This window comes from Sarcophilus harrisii, chromosome 3 (assembly GCF_902635505.1).
Source record: "Sarcophilus harrisii chromosome 3, mSarHar1.11, whole genome shotgun sequence".
Taxonomy (NCBI): domain Eukaryota; kingdom Metazoa; phylum Chordata; class Mammalia; order Dasyuromorphia; family Dasyuridae; genus Sarcophilus; species Sarcophilus harrisii.
The window spans coordinates 51,632,294-51,656,025 of NC_045428.1; the positions used below are offsets into that span (position 1 = coordinate 51,632,294).

Below are 23,732 nucleotides of genomic sequence, written 5' to 3' on the forward strand. Positions count from 1 at the left end.
TTTTTTAAAAAGAGGAATTTTTATGAAAATAAATTATGAATATAGTGGGAATTTAAATTTCAACAAATATGAAACTTGGGGCAGTGAAATAGCACAGTGAATAGAGCCCCTGGCCCTGGGGTCAGAAGGACCAGAATTCAAATCTGGGCTCAGACATTTAACACTAGCTGTGTGACTGGGCAGATCATTTAACCCTGATTGCCTGGAGGTGTATCCCTCTTTCTCCCTGCTCCATCCCCCCACCAGTATGAAATTTCTATTATTTAAGTGCCAGGCTTTTAGTATTTGCACCATTTTTGCTGGAACTTTATTGGACTTAGTGCAAATAGTTTTAAGTCTTTGATTATCTTTTATATGCCTGTGATGCAGAAGAGAGCTTTCCAGAGCTCATCATATATTTTTCTTTTTTTTAAATCTTTTTTTAAAATTAATTTAATAGCCTTTTATTTACAGGTTATATGTATGGGTAACATTACAGCATTGACAATTGCTAAACCTCTTGTTCCAATTTTTCCCCTCCTTCCCCCCACCTCCTCCCCCAGATGGCAGGATGACCAGTAGATGTTAAATATATTAAAATATAAATTAGATACACAATAAGTATACATGACCAAATCGTTATTTTGCTGTACAAAAAGAATCAGACTCTGAAATATTGTACAATTAGCTTGTGAAGGAAATCCAAAATGCAGGTGGGCAAAAATATATAGGGATTGGGAATTCAATGTAATGGTTTTTAGTCATCTCCAAGAGTTCTTTTTAGTCATCTCCCAGAGTTCTTTCGCTGGGCATAGCTAGTTCAGTTCATTACTGCTCTATTGGAACTGGTTTGATTCATCTCATTGCTGAAGATGGCCACGTCCATCAGAATTGGTCATCATATAGTATTGTTGTTGAAGTATATAATGATCTCCTGGTCCTGCTCATATCGCTCAGCATCAGTTCATGTAAGTCTCTCCAGGCCTTTCTGAAATCCTCTTGCTGGTCATTTCTTACTGAAAAACAATATTCCATAATATTCATATGCCACAATTTATTCAGCCATTCTCCAATTGATGGGCATCAGTTTCCAGTTTCTGGCCACTACAAAGAGAACTGCCACAAACATTCTTGCACATACAGGTCTTTTCCCCTTCTTTAAAATTTCTTTGGGCTATAAGCCCAGTAGTGACACTGCTGGATCAAAGGGTATGCACAGTTTGATAACTTTTTGCATATCATAGGTTTTAATAAGTTATTGTTTTATATGGCTTGTTCTTTAAATCATTTTTTTTTCTTTTTCTTTTTGCTGAGGCAAAGCCTAGGAATCATCCAGCTAGGAAGTGTTAAGTTTCTAAGAACAGATTTGACTTTAGGGCTGGTACTCTATCCATTGTGCCACCTAGCTGCCCCCAAACCACTCATTCTTTAAGATTGGGTTATTTTGTCTTCAGTTAACTTTGCCCTTACACATCCACTTATTAAACAAAATCTTTATTGTAATATAATGTGAAAAGGATGTGTTTGTTTAATCTGCTTTTCTACATTTATAAAGGTGTTTTTTTTTTTTTTTTTTTTTTTTTAAATTTGAGACAATTGGGGTTAAATGAGTCGCCCAGAGTGACACACCTAGTGAAGTACTAAGTGTCCAAGGCTAGATTTGAACTCATTCATATCCTTCTTTCTCCAGGGCTAGTGCTTTATCTGAATGTCATTTAGCTGCTCCTAACAATAAAGTTTTTATGTTCCAATATTTGGTAATTTTTTTGTAAAAATGCTATATTGTTGAGGAAAAGGGATAGTCCTTTTATTTTAATTCAGTTCCCTCCAGTATTAGTTATATTTAACTTATCTGAGATTCTTTGAGAAATCATGAAACTCCTTTTAAGAAACAGTTTATAGCACTTTTTGAGGAAAGTGCCAACATTCTACCACTGTTAATATTTGGAAGCAGGACATGGAATGCTGGAGGTGTCAGAAGGTTGGTTACTAATGTATCAAAGGCAAAAGAGTGATGGGCGTCGGCCATCAGAATATTCCACTGTATCCTCAAAATTTCAGGAGAAAGTGAGGGGCCCCCCAAAGTGTCCTTTCTTTTACAGACATTTTGGAGAATATAAAAGAGGGGCACAGAATGGGTGGGAGGCATGGACAGGTGATCTGTTTCACTGAAGGAAATATTGATCATAGCTGTTTTAGTTTTGTGCTACTTTTTTTTCGGGGGTGGGATTGGAAGGGGGAACGGGGATGACACAATGAACAGTTCTTTCTTTTTTTCTGTATAAGTGCCTTGTAGTTGCTGCTATATTTACTTGAGGAAAGTATTAGTTCGATATTGGATTTTCACTTTCCCCCCCTCCACCCTTCTCCCCCCCTTTTTTCATCTTGCTGCATTTTGTTGAGAAATATATAACACTTTCTTTACTCCACAATTTTTTTTTTTTTTTGGAAAGGTTTCTGTACTTTTTAATGCTAGCTTTTAATTTTAAATGTTTTGCTTTTATGTTAAGGTAAATTCCATTCTTCCTTTGTTTTTTCTATCTTTTGCCAAATGAATGCTGAATTTAATTAAGGTATTTTTATTTATTTATTTATAGGTGTTTTTGTGTTTGTTTTTTTAATTGCTGCTAATTTAATTTTCTTTATTGCCAGGATTATATAGAGGTCTAAGGTTGTAAAATGCATTGTATTTGTCATCCTATTTAATCCTTGCAACAACCTTGAAAGGTGGGTGTTATTATCATCACCATTTTACAGTTGAGGAAAATGAGAGAGGCAGTCCTTTATGTGATTTGGAGTATCTTTTCATATGGCCATTGTAATGTTTTGTATTTCTTCTGAAAACTGATCATGTCTTTTAACTGTTTGTTTAAGGGAACTTATGTCAATGCAGTACCTTTATAATTTCGATGCTAGACTGGATATGGATATAAAATTTATTTTTTTATTTGATAGTATTCTTTCCACAGAATAACTTGAATAGTGTTGATTTCTTTCCTTAGAGTTTGCATAAGGGATAGAGTCATAAAGTCTTAGTTTTATTTTCCTCCTCTGATACTACCTTTATAAAGAACTGGCCAGTCCTTTAATCCTTTAATGCTTATGGGAAAACATTGCAATTTAGAATCTGGGATAGACCTGGATTGAGCTCCTGGAGAGCTCGAAGAAAGTTATTTAACCTCGGTGAACACCTTAGAATTTAGCTGTGAAATTCCACATAATCTGGCTTTAGTTTAACAAGTTCTTGTTTCGGAACTTGTTTGCTCTTCATGGGAAATCCGAAATGACCTGATATTGTCTGTGAAGCATCATTAATTTGTAGTTCCAGGGTTTATTTCACTGAATACTTTTTTAAAAATAAAAAGAAGTTTGAAGCAATGGAAGGTCTGATTACATGTCATCGTAATTAGAATCACACTTTGGCTCTAAACTAATTTTTGCTTGTTGAAACTTAAATTCACATCGGTGTCTATTTTGTCTGCTGTCAAACTTTTTGCAATTGGATTTCTATCTATACTTACTCAAATGAAACTACTTTCTTAAGAGTCTAATAATCTTTTTTCTTACTGCTAAAGTCCTCTCCCTCCCCCCCTTCCCTGCTCCCAATGCTGCTTGATCTCCCTTGTTGTATTTTATATTTTGTTACCACCTCTTCTAGGCATTCCTCTTATGGGGCTTCATAATAACTGCTTTGTGGTTCTGCTTGCCTGGCTAGTTCTGGGTTTATTCTGCCCTCTGTATACAGAGGCTTTATTCTCTTTTATATTCTAGATTGTTCTATGTTGGCTTCCATAGGTTCAAATTTTATCTTCAGAATTTACAAAGAACAGTAATCCCTTCCTCTCCCAAACAAACAGAAAAACTAAAACCAGCATTTCTTCATTGAGGTTTACTTCTCTTCATCTCCTCTCCCTGTGATCTATCTTCTCCTTCCACTTATGCCATTATCACCCTCAATCAAGTTTCCCATAGGGAAGTATTGCACTATTCCCTAATTGGTTTCCCTGGCTCCAGTATCTTTCTTCAATCTATCCTTCCCATATTTGCCAAGTAGCCTCACAATGTCACTCTTGGACAAGAAGCTTACGTGGCCATCCCCTATTGCCTTGGGTATCAGAGACCAACTCTTCTTTAACAAAACTCTTCAATCTCGTAATTATTTTAGTTGACTATGTCTTATTCTTCCTCATAAAAAGTTTATGGTTTCCTTGATCTTTAAGCTCTGTTCCTGGTGCCTAGAAAGTTGTCCTATCTCATTTCAACTTGGATTCTCCAGAAAATCTTGCCTTGGGTATCAGAGACCAACTCTTCTTTAACAAAACTCTTCAATCTCGTAATTATTTTAGTTGACTATGTCTTATTCTTCCTCATAAAAAGTTTATGGTTTCCTTGATCTTTAAGCTCTGTTCCTGGTGCCTAGAAAGTTGTCCTATCTCATTTCAACTTGGATTCTCCAGAAAATCTTTCATGAGCTTGTGTTAGTTCCCTATTCTTGAAATGACTATTGTGTACATCTTTTATTTGCTCTTTTCTTTGTCCACTGGCACAACTTTCCTTATCATCTCCCCTTCCACCTAAGCTTCTTGAAGGGGAAAGAGATTTTGTTTTTATATCCTCTATTACACTGCCAGTTAGTAGATATTTAGTTCTTGCTCAATTGACTTATGGACTGCTCCTAGAATGACAGCATCAGTCCACTGTGATTTGTTGCTGCAAACAAAAAGAAAAATAAATTTCTGGTTATTCTTTAGTCAAAGAAAATTTTGGAAAGCTATTTTGTCCTTATATAAATTTATTAGTTTATAACTTGTTTATATCTCTTTATAGTTTTGCCTGGTTCATTTTACAGAAATTTTAATAGAACTATGGTCAGTGAAAAAACAGCTTAAAATAGTCAAACGGTGGAATGAATGGTTAGCTATACGAGAATAATCTTGAAAAGATTATTAAAGGATTAGATATTGACAGACTTGTTAAGTTGACATGCCAACATAATCTTGTTGTTGTCTCTGTTAGGCACTCTACTAATTGCTTTACAAATATTATTTCATTTGAACTTGCAATTAACTCTTATTTTATTAGATTATTTTTAGGTTAGTATTTTATAGTTAAGGAAAGATATTTTATAGTTAAGGAAATTTAATTAAGATGCTTTGGGCCACACAGCTATTCATCTCTGAGTTCAGATCTGAACTTGGGCCTTCTAAATTCCAGGGTTAACACTTTATCCACTTGCATACCTAGCTACTCATCATAATCATATGGAAGTCTTTGGTATTCATAAAGTCCAGATTGCTCAAAGCATCTTACTAGGCATTGGGAAAACCAACGCAAAATTCAAAAGAATCTTTCCTGTCAGGTTGTTCCTTTCTTGATGCAGAGAAACAGGGAGAGGAACGAATAAAACACAGATGAATGGATAGGTGATAATTGAATGCCAGGAGCACTAACAACTAATGTTGTAAAGACTTTTCATAAGGTGGAACATCAGACATGCATGCCAGGCAGTGGCAGGGAACTTCTAATGTAGGGACTATATTTTTAGAGATTGAGCATTTAGTTTGTTCTTTCCATTTTGCAGGTGGGAAAATGGAGGGAGGCCCAGAGCAAAAAGATTGACTTAACTAGTGACACAGGTTGTAAACAGCTTAGTCAGGATTTGAACTAGGCTCTCTGCTGCAAATTCAGTTCTCTTTCTAGTCTATTAGAGTTGCTTATTTGGATAGAGAAATTGACAACTAAAAAAATTCATGACTTCAAAATTTGGGAAATAGCCTTTATAGCAAAAGCAATTTTGTTAAGCCCTGGTATTAAATATACTTTGTTTTCTTAAGGAAACTATTATTCTGCTCCTTCCTTCATTTTTTAATTTATTATTTTGTTACATTTGATGTTCTGTACTATCTCCCTCCCTCTCCCTCACAGTAGAGAAGGCCACCATTTGACACTCATTGATTTGTCATTTTCCCATATCTTTTTGTCTCTTTGGATCTGTCTACTTAACTATTTGTTTGTTTATCTGTAGCTGTATTTAAAACCATATTGTTCACACTTCTCTTTACTAGTTCTTTCTCAGAGGTGGATAAGATAACATCTTTCTTCGTATGTCCTTTTGTGGTTGATTTGAATATTTGTAATACTTTGAATAGCTTGGTAATTCAGAGTTATTTTTCAATCAATATTGCTGTTACTATATATAGTGTTCTCTTGATTGTGTTCCTCACTCTTTATAGTCTTCTCATGTTTTTCTAAAATCGGTTTGCTCATCATTTCTTGCACAGTAATATTTCATCACAATCACATACCACAGCTTGCTCAGTCATTCTCCAGTTGATAGGCATCCCCTTAATTTCCACCATAAAGAGTTTTAGAACATATAGGTTTTTTTTCTTTTCTCCTGGTCACTTTGGACAAGAGACTTAATTGTGTTATTGCTGGACCAAAGGCTATATCACCACTTTATTTATGGTTGCTTAAAAATCAGATCTGAGTACTTTAGAACTGAATGTGCTGAATTATTTAGTATCTCTAGTGATTATCATGTACCTGAAACATAGTAGGTGCTTAATGAAAATTTGTTGTTTGGATGACTTGACTTAATTCAGCAGAATTTGAGTCCCTAGTATACACAAGGCCAAAACTAATTGACATTCAACTATTGTAAATTACTATAATAATATAGTGAGGTCTTGTTTTGTAAGTATATAAATATCTATAGAGAGATGTAGATAAATGTTAGAGGTTGAGTGTTATATTCTGATTTATGTCTACAATTTACCAGTTAAGTTATTTTCGACATTACTTCTAGACTGTCAGGTGAATAATACTTGAATAGATTAGTAGCCACAGAGGGGTTAGATTAATGATACCAAAACTACATCTTTTAATGATAACATGAATTTTTTCTTTATGCTCATGGACAATCCTTTTTTCCTCCAGTTTTCTCAAGTATAAAAATGAAGGTGTTGATTGTTTTGTGATCTTTGCTTATGTTAGTTTTAATCCTAAGGATTTTCACAAGATATAATGAATTCAGAGTTAGAAAGGACCTAAAAAGTCATCTGATTCAACCTCTTGGCATTTTACAGATGAGGAAACTGAGGCCCAAGGGAAATTAAGTGATAGTAAATAATGGGTCTTGGATTCCAAAGTAGAGGATAACATGTAAATCAGGGATTGATTCTATTTGGTTGGTTAGGGGAGGGCAAGATTTTTCCCCTTAAGAGAGGAGTATCTGAGAAGAGAGATTAAACTTGGGGTCAAAGAAGGATGAGAAATAATAAAAAAAAGAATCAGATTTTACAGCCAGAGATCATTGATAATTTTGTAGGAAATAGTTCCAGTTTAGTGGTTAGGTCAAAAGGCAAATTCCAAAGAGTTATGAAATAAGTGAGAGGAGAGAGATGAGGAAGGGCAGGGGTGATGAAAAGTAAGTTTAAGTAAGTACATAATAAATAGTTAGTGACATAAATTCTGTGACTCTTATTCCTTGTTCTTTCCAACACTAAGATGTTCCTTGTTGCTGATTTTCTTTTGATCTTTAAAAAAATTTTTTTCTTAAATGAATTTCCAGTATAGTAGCTTATTTAATGGTAGATGAAAGGAGTTGCAAATGGGTCTGGGTAACAGCACAACCTACAGAAAGTACTTCAGCTGTTTAAACAAATATGTCAGGATTACATTTTGAATTATTTTAACTCAAGTGGTTATTTAGTAACAGGAAATGGACAGTTCAGAAACTCTTAAGATCCAACTTCCCGTGAGGATATTCTTCTTCCCTTTTGATTGAAAAATTAGTCATCATCCTCATGTTATATTCATACATTTAAATAAAAGTAATGCTGCTAAAATGATTATAAATCATTTAATTTAATATTTAAAAACCATTTAAATATTGTTTCTGTAAACCACCTTAAAGGTTTCCAGTAGAAAGATTTTATACTGAATTTTATGCTGAAATAATTTTTTTAACTAGAATTTTTTTAGAATTTAGAATTTTTTTTTTAACTGTTCCTCTAAATGGAAATATGGACTTTTCAGGTTATATCTTAGTATTTTTGTCTGCAGGTACAGCCTCCTCTCCTTCCCAATTATTGATAATTTTCTTCCCTCTCAATTATTGCTAAATTTAAAGATAGCACGGCAAAGTGAAAGTAGTACTATTGGCTTGGAGTAAGCCTTGTGTTTAAAACTGACTTCAAACACACTGAGTAAGATTAATAATGTAAATTATATAACTACTCAATAAATTGGGTAACTTGCTTAGGTCTTACCTCTACCCCAAGTTGTAGCTTGAAAGACTTCTGGGTTTAGGAAATAACAGATTCTTGTTATTCAGGCTGAATAAAATTGGTTTTCTGACCACAGGTTACTATCAAATAATATATACACATATATAATGAGATATAATCAGTGGAATATAATCTTTTATTAATTGAATCAAGATGGAACTTTCATCTTTTTAAACCTATCTAACAAGAGAAGGGAAAAAGGAATAAGCATTAAGTACTATTATGTACTAGACATGTGCAAAAGTGCTTCATCAGTACTTCATTTGATCTTTATGGTAACCTTATGAGAAGATGACACTTATGATTCCTATTTTACAATTGAGAAATTTGAAGCAGTGTGGTTAAGTCGCTTGTCCTAGGTCACACAAATTTAAAATGTTTACTATGAATTTAAAATGAATACTAAAATACTGATGAATACTAGAATAATAAAAGTCTAGGAGTAGTACTATTATTCTAGAGTTTTAGAAATCTTGTATATGTTATCACTTGCATTTGGTAAGCTTTTACATTTCTCTCTCTCTTTTTTTTTTTTTCCCCCCAGTGAATGGTAGTGTCTAGAAAGGGTATGTCCCTTCAGGAGAGAGGTGCCAATGTCCAACCGGCCTAATAACAATCCAGGGGGGTCACTGCGACGTTCACAGAGGAACACTGCCGGGGCCCAACCACAAGACGACTCAATAGGAGGAAGGTATGTGTTTATCAAATGTTTGAAGTAGGTTTTGAATAAATATGCCTTAGTAATGCTAAAAGCTATTTGTGAAGGCAAAAACTTGCATATTTTAGATGTTTTATAGTATTTTTCACTCAACTTCCTTTACTATAGATAATTCATTCTACAGATAAAACTCTGGCTTAGAAATAAGTGAGTTGTAAATAATTCTTTACTAGATTAGGTTTTTAGTTTTTATATTTGAAATAAATAAGGGTAAGATTTGTTTAATACCCTAACTTTTAAAATTGAGTATATATGTTTAATTTATGCTGAAAATGTAGCAATTATATTTTCCTTTGAGGTCAGATTCTCTTACAGGCTTAAGTATTTGGTCAGTATTCAGTTTTGTAAAATATTTATTGTCATTTGTAGATCTTTATTTTTTTATTCTTATTTGTCATTTTAAATATATTCTTATATTATGTACATCTATCTATACCACTAGTAGTTTTTTTTTTCCCTCTTGGGAATGACTATATGAATACTCAGTGACTACTTTTCTGTTTGAATTATTCCTTTATGATGGAATTTACCTTTTATTTAGATTTTGATGGCTTTTGATCTTAATAGAGATCTGTGTGCAAATGAAATGCCAAAAGGGGCCTATCTACTTTTCTGAGTTTGGTCAAATGATTCATGGCTGATAGATTATAGTGCTTGACAAGTTTCCGTTCATGGAAGTGAAGACAGGCCTAGCAGTCTATTTATATTTTGGAAGAATCTGATCAACTCTTTATGTGCTGTTTTCAGTTCAATGATTGTTTTTCTCTCATTTTCTTAAATTAGAATTCATAATATTATATTTGTTCAGTGAGCTCAGACACCTTATTTTATGGGGATACTGGATACTAAAGACACTGAGGTTGAAGGAGATTAATGTAGAGATCTCTGTGAGAGAGCGTGAATCCAGACACACACACACAAAATCTAAAACAACTGAGAGCTTTTGTCTTTTTGGTTCACTGACACTACTTTCTTTCAAGACATAGATCATAATAGAATATTTCTGAAGGTAAATATAAAAATCAACTTAAGGGGAGTGAGAGAAAACAAGTTTGTTATTGAATTTGTTGAATAGACCTTTAAAAGAATGTTTCAGTTCTCAGTGACTCATCCCCAACCACGACTATTTCATTCTTTGCTGCTTGTGAGTACTAAAATTTTATCAGTTGAGTAAGGATTTTTATTAGTGGCTAATTTGAGGAAGGAATTGCTGTATTTCTATTCTGAAAAACCAGGCTTCTGACCTCTTATGGTAACTGAAGGGAGCAGCAAAGGATTTCTGAAAGTAAGGGAAATGTTGCTTTGTGATTTAAGACAGGGCTAATAATGAGAGGTCTCCCTAGCTGATGAGTAGTCTTCTTCTCAAAGGAGGAATTTTTAAAAAGAAAAAAATAAAGGCACTTCAGCAAAACTAATTACCACAGTAACAATGTCATATTGTATAGGTTATTCCACCCACAGTTCTCTACCTTTGCAAACAAGAATGGGCTTGCATTTTTCTCATCTATTCTCCAGGACTAAACTTCTTGGGTCTGGTTAACTAACTATTCCCCTCCTCCCCTCCTTTTTTGTTGTTTTCATTATGTAATTATTTTACGTACCCTAAAATTCACATTTTTTATTTTCACATTGTGGCCCTTTTCTTCTATTTGTCATATTTGTTTCTGCCTGAATATTTTTGTATTCCAAATTTGTCATATGGTTAGTCTCTCATCTGCAAATTATAATTATGCTCCAAAAGCTCCAATTTATAACCTCTGTTTATTGCTAAGTTTTTCTTTTCTGGATTTTATTGATATTTTGAAACAGTGTATAGAGTTTCTTGTTATTTCCATGTACCTTCTCTTCTGTCTTTCCACAGACTATAGGTTCATTTTCCTTCATATTATAGTTCCTGTTAGGAGAGCTTTGTCTTTTCCTGGAGACTTGCTGGTTTTAGAATCTCTTTTGGCTTATTTGCTTGTGTTTCGTGGTCTTTATTGAGGCATTTTATTTTGATGGCCCTTTATCCTCTCTCTCTCTCTCTCTCTCTCCAATGGTTCTCAGTTGTCCTGCCATTGCTTTTAAGCAGATCCCTAACCCCAAGCTCCTGGGCTGCTTCAACTGCCTTACAATGGAGGAGAGGAAAGTATGTTGGGATTTATGTGCTTAGATCCTGAGTAACTTCTAAAGGGGCAGCAGTGATTTCTCCCATGGCATTTTCATCAAAGTTCAGCTTATCTTGGTTCCTCTCAGTACCTCTTTTTTCCCCCTTGTTTACCTAGTGGAGGAGTTTTGGAAGTTGTTAGAACGGCTTGGATTGGGATCTGTGTACTTTAGAAGTGAATATTGTAAGGCCTGGGATTATTAGGTTTCTCTTTTAGCCCGAATGGAGAGAGGCATTGAAGAAATATTATAAGTAATAAGGTTTTTATTCTTATTTTATAAAGATGTAGCCTTTTATGATTTAGTTGAGATTACTCTGTATCTGATGCATAATTTCTTGGGGGTTGACGTATAGGCTCTGAAAGGCAGCTAAACTGTTTTAGAATAAATCATGTTGCCCTTACGATGACCTGTAAGACATCACTAATGTCTTCCTGTATTCTCTGAATTCCTGTTCCTTGTTTCATAGTACATTCATGTGTCACAATTTGTTTAGTCACTCTCCTATTGAGGGGTTTCCTTTTTTTTGTGGATCCAATAATTAGTGTTTGGAATTGAGGAGAAAGAGAGCTTGAGGTTTACAAAAACCAATAGGACAATAATTGGTAGTTTTTAAGTAATGTATAGAAATGTATAATTCATCTTCCCTGCTTCATCTCACTTTATCATGGGCCCTCAGTGCATTAAATAGCCTGCAGTTTGGAGTTTTCTAGGGTTTCACATGGTGTAACTTGAAGCAAGTCTTTTGATAGTGTTTTGAGCACTATTGGAGCAAATGCTGGTAGTTGAGTTTATCACTATTACTAGGACGACTTTAATTTACCCAAGGACAAGTAATTAAAGAAAGATTTGGTTCTTTGCTCTACATTATTCTATCATAGGCATTTATTTTAGCTCATAGTTGTATATAACTTGCTTAATTTTACATGATTATATGCCCAAGGATAGGTTTACTTTGGTTGCCTATGGTTGCCCAAGGATATGTTTACTTTGGTTGCCTATGGTCATCAGATGTATACTTAAATATTGAAGTTAATGAATGCCTTGAAAAAAGCTCTGATATGAAACCAACTGTAATAGAAATTAAATTTTCTCACAAATTATGAGATGCAAGACTACCTTTATCTTTGTCTAAAGAGGCTGATCTTAAAGTGAGAAAGTCTACTATAATTATATTAAGCTTTTAAGTTTCTTATGAAAATTATTTCCTTACCTTTATTCAAACACCAGATTTCCCCATAAACCGTTCACCCTTTGCCAGGACCAGGACTTTTACATTTTGCTTTGATTTAATGGTCGTGAATACCACCACATATGTGATGCCTTTTATATAGACCCTAGGCTATCAGAGGACAGGTTCAACCAATTGATCAAAAGATAGTTATGAAGAACCTCAGTATTTGCTTTATCCAGTTGTTAAAATATGTAGCTATTCCTTATTTTTTACTAAATTTTTCAATATTTACTTGATCCATCCCTATAGTATATTCCCATTCCCCCTCTTTGCTTTTAGCAAAGGAAAACAATTAAGTAAAGTTGATAATCTGTGCAATATTACCATATTTGTAATACCTTTCCTCCACTGACAAAAAGGAGATGGGAACTTTCACTTTAGCAACACACACACACACACACACACACACACACACACACACACATACACACACAGCAACTTTTAACATGCAATGGACCTGATTTATTTATATATTTTATGGTAATTATCAGGTTCTAACATCTCCCAATAATCAGTTATTTATTTATTTATTTGTTTTTTTGAAGGTTAAAATTTTACTCAGGAACTATATTTTTACTCCCTAACTACAGTAGAAGTTCTTAACCTGGGATCCATGAAATGTGTTTTAAATAGTTTGATCAACTATTTCTTTATAATAATTTGTTTTATTTGTAATCTTATGCTGTTTATGAATGTACAAGTATTCCAAGAATAATGGGGTTCACCAGAAGAGTACTCTTGCAAAAAATTTTTTTACCTCTCTGCAGTCATCTTTTTGTTGGAGATTTCAGTATCCACTTGCATGATTGCCATTCCTTTTCTCTTAAATGTATCTGTTTTGTTTTTTTGTTCCTGGGATTTTTTCAGTTGATATCAAGTATTAAAGTATTTGATTCTTCCTCCTTACCCCTCTTAAAAAAATATTTATTTTCTATTTCGATTTTTTTTTTTTTTTTTTTTTTTGGTTGAAACATACTTAGTTTAAAAAGCAAAAAAATTATGAAACGTGTGGTGTGCTGGCTTTTATTTTGCCCACTTGAAGCATTTATGATTTGCCTTTGTAGTTTAACCTGCTATAACTTCTCCTGTGACCTTTCCGGTTTTGAAATTTTTTAAAATTGAAGCATAAGCTTTCTTACTTTGACAGATGTGTTGAAGGAGCTATGGAAATAGCTAGAGGATACTTGGAGTCTGCCAAATGTGAGATTGATCTTTGCTATTTATATTTATATTTACTTATTTTTTGAAAAGATCTTATTTCTCGGTCATACTGTAAAAATAGAAGTTGAGCCAGTTTTCTTAACTTGAGTAGGCGGTCAGATTTGAAGGCATTGATTTGTCTAGTTTAATCATTAGTGCCTCATAGAAAAAAACACACACACACACAAACACAAACATATGCAGTATATACATATATGTATGTATTTATATTTATACAATTACAATGTACCCAGATATGGGTACATATCTGTGTGTATTCTGTCTGGAATCCTTGAACATAAAAGTATATTTTTATACATCTTTCTGAGTGAAGAAGTGTGGCAGGGTGATTTGATCATATAGCAATTTATGGAATCACTTCCATTGTGCTGACTTTATGGTTGAGTGGTCAGGTGGAAAGAGATAGTTGTTATTATTTCTTTTGTTTTTTGCTTCTTAAAATCGACTGCATGTTACTTTTGATACCGGTTCATTTTTTTAGGAATACAGATAAAATGGACTTAAAGCATACTGTTGATTAGGAGGTACTGTTGGATACCAATATCCTTGTTATTCTGCAGCTTTAATTAAAGATAGTGGATTTTCTTGCACTTTTGCTCTTAAATTTATGTGACTCTTTTAATAATGTCCAAACTATTTAGTTATCCGAGCTAGCATTGAGATTTGGAATTCTGTGCAGAGCCATTTAAAAAAAATCCTATTTGTTTCATTTTGGAAAATGTTTCCTCATCTTACTCCCAAAGTGGTGTTTACTGACAAGGCTCTATCCCCCTGCTAATGAGTGGGGTAACCTTGACTCTGACTAAAACTGGTTTGCCTAGGCTGTACTTGCCCAGTTTCTGAGATGCCAGACTTAATGTGAATACTTTATTACAAATACTAGCCCTATTGTATCATAGAACTCTAGAACATAAATAATCTATTAGCATCAGCTTCCCTAGAACTAGGGATTACAAGTATCTACCATCATGGCTGGCAGTTTGGCAATTCTTTGTTGTTATTGTTCTCAATAGCATTTTATTTTCTCCAATACATGTAAAGATAATTTTTAACTTTCATTTTTGTAAGACTTTGTGTTACAAATTTTTCTTTCTTTCTCCCTTAATCTCCCCCATTCCCAAGACAGCATTCAATCTGATAGAGGTTGAATATGGGCAGTCCTTTTAAACATTTCCATATTTGTCATATTATGCAATGAAAAATCAGACTAAGAGAAAAAAAAGCAAACAAAATTGGTCAAAATGATGCTATGCTTCGATCCATATTCAGTCTCCATACTTCTCTTTGTGGAGGTGGATGGCATTTTCCATCTCAAGTCTATTAGAATCAGCTTGACAATTCTAAAAGAAGTATTTGAGAATTGTAATGCTGGCCATTTTGGCATAGGTTCACAGGTGCCTGGTTTGAAAGAATTAACTTAACGTGTAAGTTTCTCATGAAAGAATTAACATATAACAGAAATAAAAATCTTTTCTCACATATTAAACACTTAAAAAATATGTAATTGTTCTAGAAATTATTCTTTTGGAAGAGTGCCTTAAAGTGGTGTATAAAGAGGAAATGTATGTTTGTGAATAACTTGTCCATAGTGAGTTGATGCTCAATAATAAGTTTCAATTTAGTTAGGCCATATAGACAATTCAATTAAGCAAATATTGACAACAAAGCACTCTAGGCACTGATGCAAAGAAGAAAAGTGGTAATCTTTGAAGCAATTTTAAAATTCCACTGGAAAATATATGTAGATATTGTCAAGTACATAAAACATGGTTAAAAAGATAAATATAAAGGAGGGGGCCAATACAGCATGCTTTGTGAAAAACTGAGACCAAAAAATTCATATGTGGAAAATCAAGGAAACTTAGACAGAACCTAAATTTAACCTCAGTTCAGAATAAGGGAAATTTATTTACATGATACAGTGGTGAAAGAGAGAGTATTATTTTGCATGGAGTTTTGCCTGTGTTGAAAGGAAAAATGGTAGGAAAAGATAAGGCATCAGTTAACCTAATTTGGTTGGAATATAGAGTGTATGAAAGGGAATAATGGTTAATGGTACAATAATTAAATCTGATTTGGACCTTCTACATTATCTCAAGAAAATGATTATACTTATTCACTTAAAAACTTCAAAATTCTTCCTGTTTTTCCAAGATAGAAATGTTGGAAGCAGAATAGACTAATTGTTAGAGGACAAAGGTAACAAAAAAATTGATAAATTTTGTTTTTCAATGTAATATATTTTGAATAAACACTCAAACCTCACTTCCCCTGTTTTATATCATGAACAAAAAGTCGGAATTTTGTCCTTTTAGCTGTCATCACATGGTAGCGTTGGTGGTGATGCCACTCTTACTAGTACTATTACTCCTACTAGTTAGTAATATTTATATGGCACTTTTCAGATTGCAAAACACTTTACATATATTCTCATTTGATTTCCACAAAAACCTTGGGAGGTAGAAGCTATTATTATCCTCATTTTAAAGATGAGAAAGCAGCTTCAGAAAGCTTTTCCTCAGGGTCACACAAGCTAGTAAGTCTCTTAGGTGGGATTTGAGTGTTGTATTTTGCCAAAATTTTGTCACTTCTCTAAACTTGTTACAGTATATATTAAATTGATTCTTTATTCTGCATCATTTCACATAAGCCTTTCCAGGTTTATTTGAATTTTTCTTACGTATCATTCTTCCCTTCATAGTTCTATTACAGTTGCTTTCATTTATCATTTAGCCTTTCCTTGTTAGGCATGCTGTAAATGTTTTTTCTACCTTTTGGGTCTTTTCCTGTCATATCCACCTTGGGAAATAGACCTACTTGTGGAGACTATTGGCCATGGGATTGGAACATTTTAGGAACTATTGATTGCGAATTGCTTTCCAAAATGGATAACAAAACAGATTGCTATTTATTTCTAAGATAGAATATAATATATGGAACACATTATTCAAACATAATTTGACATATTTATCCCAAATTGGGGCAGCTAGGTAACAGAGAAAGTGCAAGGCTTGGAGCAGGAAGATCTGAGTTCAAATTTGACCTCAGACACTTAGTAGCTATATGACCCTAAGAAAGTCATTTTACTTCTTGCCTCAGTTTCCTGAACTGTAAAATGGGGATGATAATTGCATCTATCTCCCAGGGTTGTTGTGAGGATCAAATGAGGTAATAGTTGTAATGTGCTTAGCATAGTGCCTAGCACATAGTAACTACTTAATAAGTGCTAAATATTGATCAGCAATCATTAGATGATGATAATATTCCACATAGCCATGAAAATAGTGCTTTCACCACCTGACGCCTAGGATTTTCTCTCTTGAATTACTTTTCTCCAATATCTTAGTCCTAAGACAAATTTAAAAAAAACTGTCTCAGAACTCTTTTTCTTTTAACATATAAACTAGTCAGTGATGAATGACTCAGGGTTATGAAATGTTTAGTAAAGCTTCATATAGATTATTCTTATGTATCTTGTATATATGTTGTATGGATGTATATAGTTCTATTTTTCTTCTTTTTCTTTATAGAGGAAGGAAATATCTTTTCTTCTTTGAGCTCTGTTCAAACTGGAAACCCGTGTTTCTCAGGTTTTTGTCCTTTGGGAAATGATATGTTCTACCTGTCCTTGTCATAAGTCTGTCTTTAGTTTTCCTGAGCTTGTTTAGTGTATTTGATCTTCAATCCCTGTTGTAGACCCAACTTGTGGTAAATCTGAGTTACTTGCTATGTGATACTGTGCAAGTCATGTAACCTCTGTTTCCTTGATTGTCAAATGGGGATGTTAGCAGTGTCTACTTAGCAGGATTGTTATGAGGATCAAATGAGTTTTTAAAGTGTTTAACTACTGTGCTTGGATTGTGACAGATATTACCTATTTATATATAGTTTATTCCCTTCCCTTTTTCTCCCCCCACCCTTTCCTTTTTTTTTTTTTTAAATGGACTCACCTTTCTTAACTGAAAAAATTCCAATTGTTTTCATCCTGTAAATCCTTGAAATCTTCTCCCACTTTCTTGTATTTTCTTTTACCCTCCAACAAAAAGAAGGCTCTTTTCTTCAAAGCCATCCGCTCTCCGTGTACACACTTGATCCCGTTCCCTTTCACGTTCCTCAGCAGCTTGCATTCTCATCTGTCCCATTCTCTCAAATCTTGAGCCTTTTTCTGTCAACTGGTTCTTTTCCTATGCTTTTAAACATGCTTACATTCTCTAAAATTCTCAAAATTCTTTAAAAACCTTCATGTCCCCTACAAGTATTTTTATCTCCTCACTTTCTCAGACAAATATCTTGAAAAGCTATGTCCCCTTCTGTCATTTATTCACTCCTCGACCCCTTGCAGTCTGGTTTCCAATTTTATCACCTAAAGTTTCAGTTTTTATCACCTAAACTGAAACTTTACCCTTGATCGCAAAAATAACTTTTCAAATCTGAAGGATTGTCTTAAGGGGGGGTGGGGGAGGAGGAGGTGTTAGACTTGTTTAGTTTGGTTCCACAGGACATAACCAGAAGCTTGAAAAAAGCAAATTTGCAAGCAAACTTGGGGGGTGGGGGAATAGGTGGGTTGTGATATCTCTCATTGGAAGGAATTCTCAAGTTAACTAAGAGTATAGATTTGATAATGTATTTAACAGTTAAGAGAAACTACTAACATTTAGAGCTGGCCAGAAGTGGAATGTGCTCGTTTAGGAGCTCTAGAGGGTTATGCCCCATTGGAAATCTTCTAACATAGAAGTTTGATTAATTAATGATCCCTTTTTGGGTATGACATAGAGTTGTTTAAGAAGTTATGGATTGGACTAGTTATGATTGGAACTGAGGTCTCTGTGAAATCCAAAATTATTGCCTAGTCTTTTCAGTATTGTCCAAAATATGATTCTTAGCTTCTTTTTGTTGATATTCTACAAAATAGTATCTTATCTTAATTATAGTAGAATTTAGTGACATATATTTAGTGGAATATGTTGAATAACATGTTAATATTTATTTAATATTATTGTCATCAATAAATAATTAATTGGAATTAAATGCCACTAAATTCAAGTTGGCTTGGTTGAAGAGTGAAGTATCCAAGTGAATTGAATTTTTTTGCTTAATAGTAGGGAAATCTTGTGGAGCTGCAAGTATTCACCTTAACCTTGAATGTTAGTAATGCCAGAGAAATTAGTTTAAGAAAAAATAGGGACTAGCAGGGAAAAGCAGCACTGAAATTTTTTTTATTGATAATTGGTTAGACACAATGATCACTTCCCCATAGGTGGATTCCCCTCTTAGTTCCTTATTTTTAAAGCCAGTAAAACAAAACAAAAATGAGTGATTTTGTGACTATTGATAATTAACTTTCTGCTCTTACTTGTGCTGACAACAAATAGTGTTATTTTTTGTTGTAAATTATGCCTTCACACAGCTCAGCATCCTCTTTTCTGTTTGAATTCCTTTCTGTTCATCTTCATTTCTATTATTATGATTTTCTGTTCTTTTGCTTGTTTCTCAATTCATATGAAATCTTTATACTACATGTTCTTTAGAGCAAAGCTTTTAAAATTATTGGTCAAGAGGGTCATGAAAAATTTGGCAGCATAAAAAGTATCAAATATTTTGCCAAGATTTAATCCTTTATGTAAAAATAAACAAGTACATTTAGCTCATTGTATGCAAATATGCTTTTGTCTTTAACAAATGGTAAAATGATACATGTATCATTGTTTTAAACAATCAGAACCATTTTAAAATAAATTTATTTACATTATCAATAAATGTTTGATTTGTATAGTTATTTTGTATACCTATACTTTCAATTGCATAAAACTTTCTTTGGTAAAAAGTGGTCGTGATTGAAAAAAAGGTTAAAAAACCTTGTTTCCGAGAGTACAACAATCCATATTCTTTCAAATTTACATTCCACAGTTCTTATTGAAGGACATTGAATTTTCCAGCTATTTTACTCCTCTAGTGAGATTACTGATAATGCCTATGGGACCTTTTTTCGTCACTGATCTTGTAATATATATACCCCAATCAATAAATATTTATTAGTGCTTACTGAAAGCCAGCCACTAAGTTAGGTGGTAGAATTAAAAAGGCACCACTATTATAATACTTGCCTTTAGGGAGCTTAAATTTCGTCAGTCAACAAGCAATTATCAGACATTTACTAAGGGATATTTAAAAAAGTAAAAATAATAGCCTCTGCCATCAGGAAGTTTTCTGAGGGAGAGACAACATAGCATGTAAATTACTAGTTAGATAGAGGATAGATGGAAGAAACATTGAGAAAGAAGGGTAGGGGTCTTCTGGAGTAGATGGGATTTGAGTTGTCCTTGAAATATAAGTTAGGGCAAACTGATATCAGAGATAATAGACATAGAACATATTAGGCATGAGGAGGCAGTGAATGCAAAGACATGAAAATGGTGTTTGGGAGTGTTTTGTTGGAAAGTCGGATGTATGAAGAAATTAGGGTTTTGAGGATTGTTAATTTTTTTTTTTTTTTTTAAGTTTATATAGATCATAGAAGTAAAGCCACTGGAACACATTGATGAGGGCTGACATAATTATGCTATTCACTTTGGAAGAGTTGTCACTTTAGTAGCAGAGGCAACTATAAGAGAGAGGAAAGATTCATGTCAGTCAATAGCTAGTGGGAATGAATGTAAGATGAATTTATAGGCAGCTGGGAAAGATCCAGTAAGTAGGAAGAGAATGGTGAGTGAGGGTAATTTGCTAGAAAAGTTAGGGTTATTGCTAAATTGATTAATTAAAGGGGGGGGGGTTCTGTAGAGGAGTTTTCTTTATCAAGAAGACCCATCTCTTCATCTTAAAAAAAAAAAAAAAAAGGAAGAAATAGGGGAAGGTATGGAATGCTGCATCATTTTTTCTTGCAATTCACTAAGAATTTGGATTCCATATCATTTGATTACATATATGTTTAGTATTATTTATTTTAGTATTATCTATCCTTTTAATAAGATGTAGTTTCCTTCCTAATCGCTTTTAATTAGATCTAGTTTTTGCTTTTGCTTGATCGAGACTGATTGCTGCCCTTAGCTCATTCCCTGTCCCTTCCCTTCCCACCTCAGCTGAAGTATAATAGATTATTTTGTTCCAGCCTTTTACCTTTATTCTTTTTGTATCTCTCTACTTCAAATGTATTTCTTAGAAACAATATATTATAGGATTCTGGCTTTTAATCAACTTCTGTTTTATGAATTCAAATTCACAACTATATATATATATATATATATATATACATACATACAATTCCCTTTTTATGCTTCTATTGAGTCTTGTATTTGAAGATCATATTTTTTGTTTAGTTCTAGTCTTTTCATCAGAAATGATTGGAAATTCCCTATTCCATTGAAAGTCCATCTTCATTGAAAGTCCATCTTTCCCCTGAAAGATAATTCTTAGTTTTGCTGAATAGTTGATTCTTGGTTGTAGTTCAAGCTCCTTTGCCTTCCAGAATATCATATTTGAGGCCCTTCAGTCCTTTAAAGGGAAGCTGCTAGGTCTCAGGTAATTATGATTGTGGCTCCTTGATATTTGAATTGTTTCTTTCTGGCTGCTTGGCAATTTTTTTTCTCCTTGATTTGATAATTCTGGAATTTAGTGACAATATTCCTTTTTTTATTTTTGTTTTGGGAAATCCTTCAGGAGGTGATCAGTAGATTCTTTCAATGGCTATTTTTATTCTCTGTTCTAGAATATCAGGAAAGTTTTCCTTCATGATTTTCTTTATAAGTTGTTGTCGTCCAGTCTCTTTTTCATTATGGCTTTCTGGTAGTTCTGTAATTTTTACATTGTCTTTCCTGGATCTATTTTCCAAGTCAGTTGTTTTACCAGTGAGGTATTTTCTTCTATTATTTTCTTTTTCTTTTTGGTTTTGTTTGAACTGATTCTTGATGTCTCATTGAGTTATCCATTTCCATTTGTTCAATTCTAATTTTTAGTGTGTTATTTTTTTCAGTTAGCTTTTCAATCTCCTTTTTGCATTTGGCCAATTCTATTTTCAAAGGTATTGTTTTGTTCATTGGATTTTTTCCCCCCATTTCGGCAAATTTATTTTTTGAGAAATTTCTTCCTTCGGGTTCTCTCTTTTCCAAGCTATTGCTCTTTTCTCCCTAACTTTTATACTATTCCTACATAGCACTTCCTTCTTTTTTTCCATTTTTCTTCTGTCTCTCTTTTAAGATCCCTTTGAAGTCTTCCAAGAGAATCTTTTGAACTGGAAATGAGGCTTCACCTCAAGGGGGAGGTGATTGCCCTAATTGCCCCAAGCTTTTTTGCAGGGGGACAAGGGCCTCTTTCTGATGGCACTGGATTGGGGCTGGGTCAGGCTTCCCTGTGCTCAGCGGATTTGTTGAAGGTCTCCCTTGTTCAGAGTTCAGAGGCTCACAATTTTTCTTCTGTAGTTGCGTTGGAGGTCTCACAGCTGGTCTGCTGATCCACTGGCTTCCTGAGCCAGGACAGAGTTGCCAATATTGATTTTGGTTAAAAGCCTTTCACTTGTTTCTCTTTGCCAGGCTCCCTGAACTGGGCCTCTCTGGGCTGGGCCCCCAAAGAGACCAATTCTAAAATGATAAACATTTTTGTGTGTGTGTGTGTTATCTGTTGTTGTTGCTTTTTAAATTAGAAATAATGAATTTAGATATCCAATTGTTTTTAAAAGCAATGAACCAAAATTTTGCAAAAAAAAAATTGCCCTTTCATTCAATCCAGAGCTACCAATTTCAATCCCCAAGTTTACGGGCTGTTTCTTGATGTTTTTCTAACAATTGATATTGTTAATTCACCCTTTCTTTTAAAAATAACAGTTTTGTATGTTCAAAATACATGCAAAGATAGTTTTCAATATTCACCCTTGAAAACTTTGTGTTCCAAATTTTTCTGTCTTCTCCCCACTCCCTTCCCTAGACAGCAAACAATACAATGTGTGTTAAACATGTGCAGTTCTTCTTTATATATTTCTACAATTATACTTCAAAAGTAAGATCAGATTGAGAAAGAAAGAAAACAAAAGTGCAAGCAAACAACAAAAAAAAGAAAATGCTATGTTGTGATCCACACTCAATCCTGGATGTAGATGGCTCTCTATCACAAGATTATTGGAACCTATCTGAGTCATCTCATTGTTGACAAGAGCCATGTCCATCAGAATTGATCACTGTAGAACAATGTTCTCCTGGTTCTGCTCATTCCACTCAGCATCAGTTCATGTAAGTCTCTCCAGACCTCTCTGAAATCATCCTGCTGATCATTTCTTATAGAACAATAATATTCTATCACATTCATATACCATAACTTACTCCGTCATTCTCCAACTGATGGATATCCACTCGGTTTCTAGTTTCTTGCCACTACAAAAAAGGTTGCCACAAACATTTGCATATATGGGTTCTTTCCCCATTTTTATGATCTCTTTGGGATACAGGTTCAATAGAGACACTGCTAGATCAAAGGGTATAGTTCCAAATTGCTCTCCAGAATGTCTGTATCAGTTCACAACTCCACCAACAATGTATCAATGTCCCAGTTTTCCCACATCCCTTCCAACATTCATCATTATCTTTTTCTGTCATCTTAGCCAGTCAGAGATGTGTGTGCTGACTTGCCCTTTCAGTGTCACTATTCTCATGATACGCCCCCTGCCTGACTGGGCTTTATTTATTTATTTATTTTTTTAGCTTCCCCTGGTTAATTTTTGTTTATTCTTCTAATTGTGGGTGGAACCCCAAATCTTTTTTTCTGACTCTCTTCAGTGTGCTGGTTGATGTGGACTTGGCATTGGGAAGACCCAAGTTCAGATTTGGCCTAAGACATTTGAAGTGATGTGATCCTGGTTAAGTCATTCAAACAAAGTCTGCCTCCTTTTGGTCATCTTTAAAATTGGGATGATAATAGCACTTACCTCCCAACTTGTTGTAAAGACAAAATTGAAAGGCATTTACAGAAGTATGTTGTGAATGTTAAAGTGCTTTATTTGGAGTCCACTGCCATACTTCTAGTTACCCAGGTTGGGTCACAAACTTGTATTACTTCGTATTACCTCTTCAGCAAAATTCTCTTATCACTATTCACTCTTTCCATTTTCCTATCTTTATTGTCTTCCTTTTCCTCTTTACTTTTATAACTAGATAAACTA

General features: G+C 33.9%; 1 protein-coding gene across 17 annotated transcripts in view; it reads left to right on the top strand.

The window, feature by feature from the left end:
* TRIP12 (thyroid hormone receptor interactor 12) overlaps window positions 1–23,732 on the top strand; it is a 167,775-nt gene that overhangs the window by 54,106 nt on the left and 89,937 nt on the right. For all 17 annotated transcript variants that reach the window (XM_031957866.1, XM_031957865.1, XM_031957872.1 and 14 more), the window contains one exon: window positions 8,815–8,961. In XM_031957866.1, coding sequence (XP_031813726.1) covers window positions 8,864–8,961 — 98 coding nt within the window. In that variant the 5' untranslated portion in view covers window positions 8,815–8,863. The remainder of the gene's footprint in view (window positions 1–8,814; window positions 8,962–23,732) is intronic.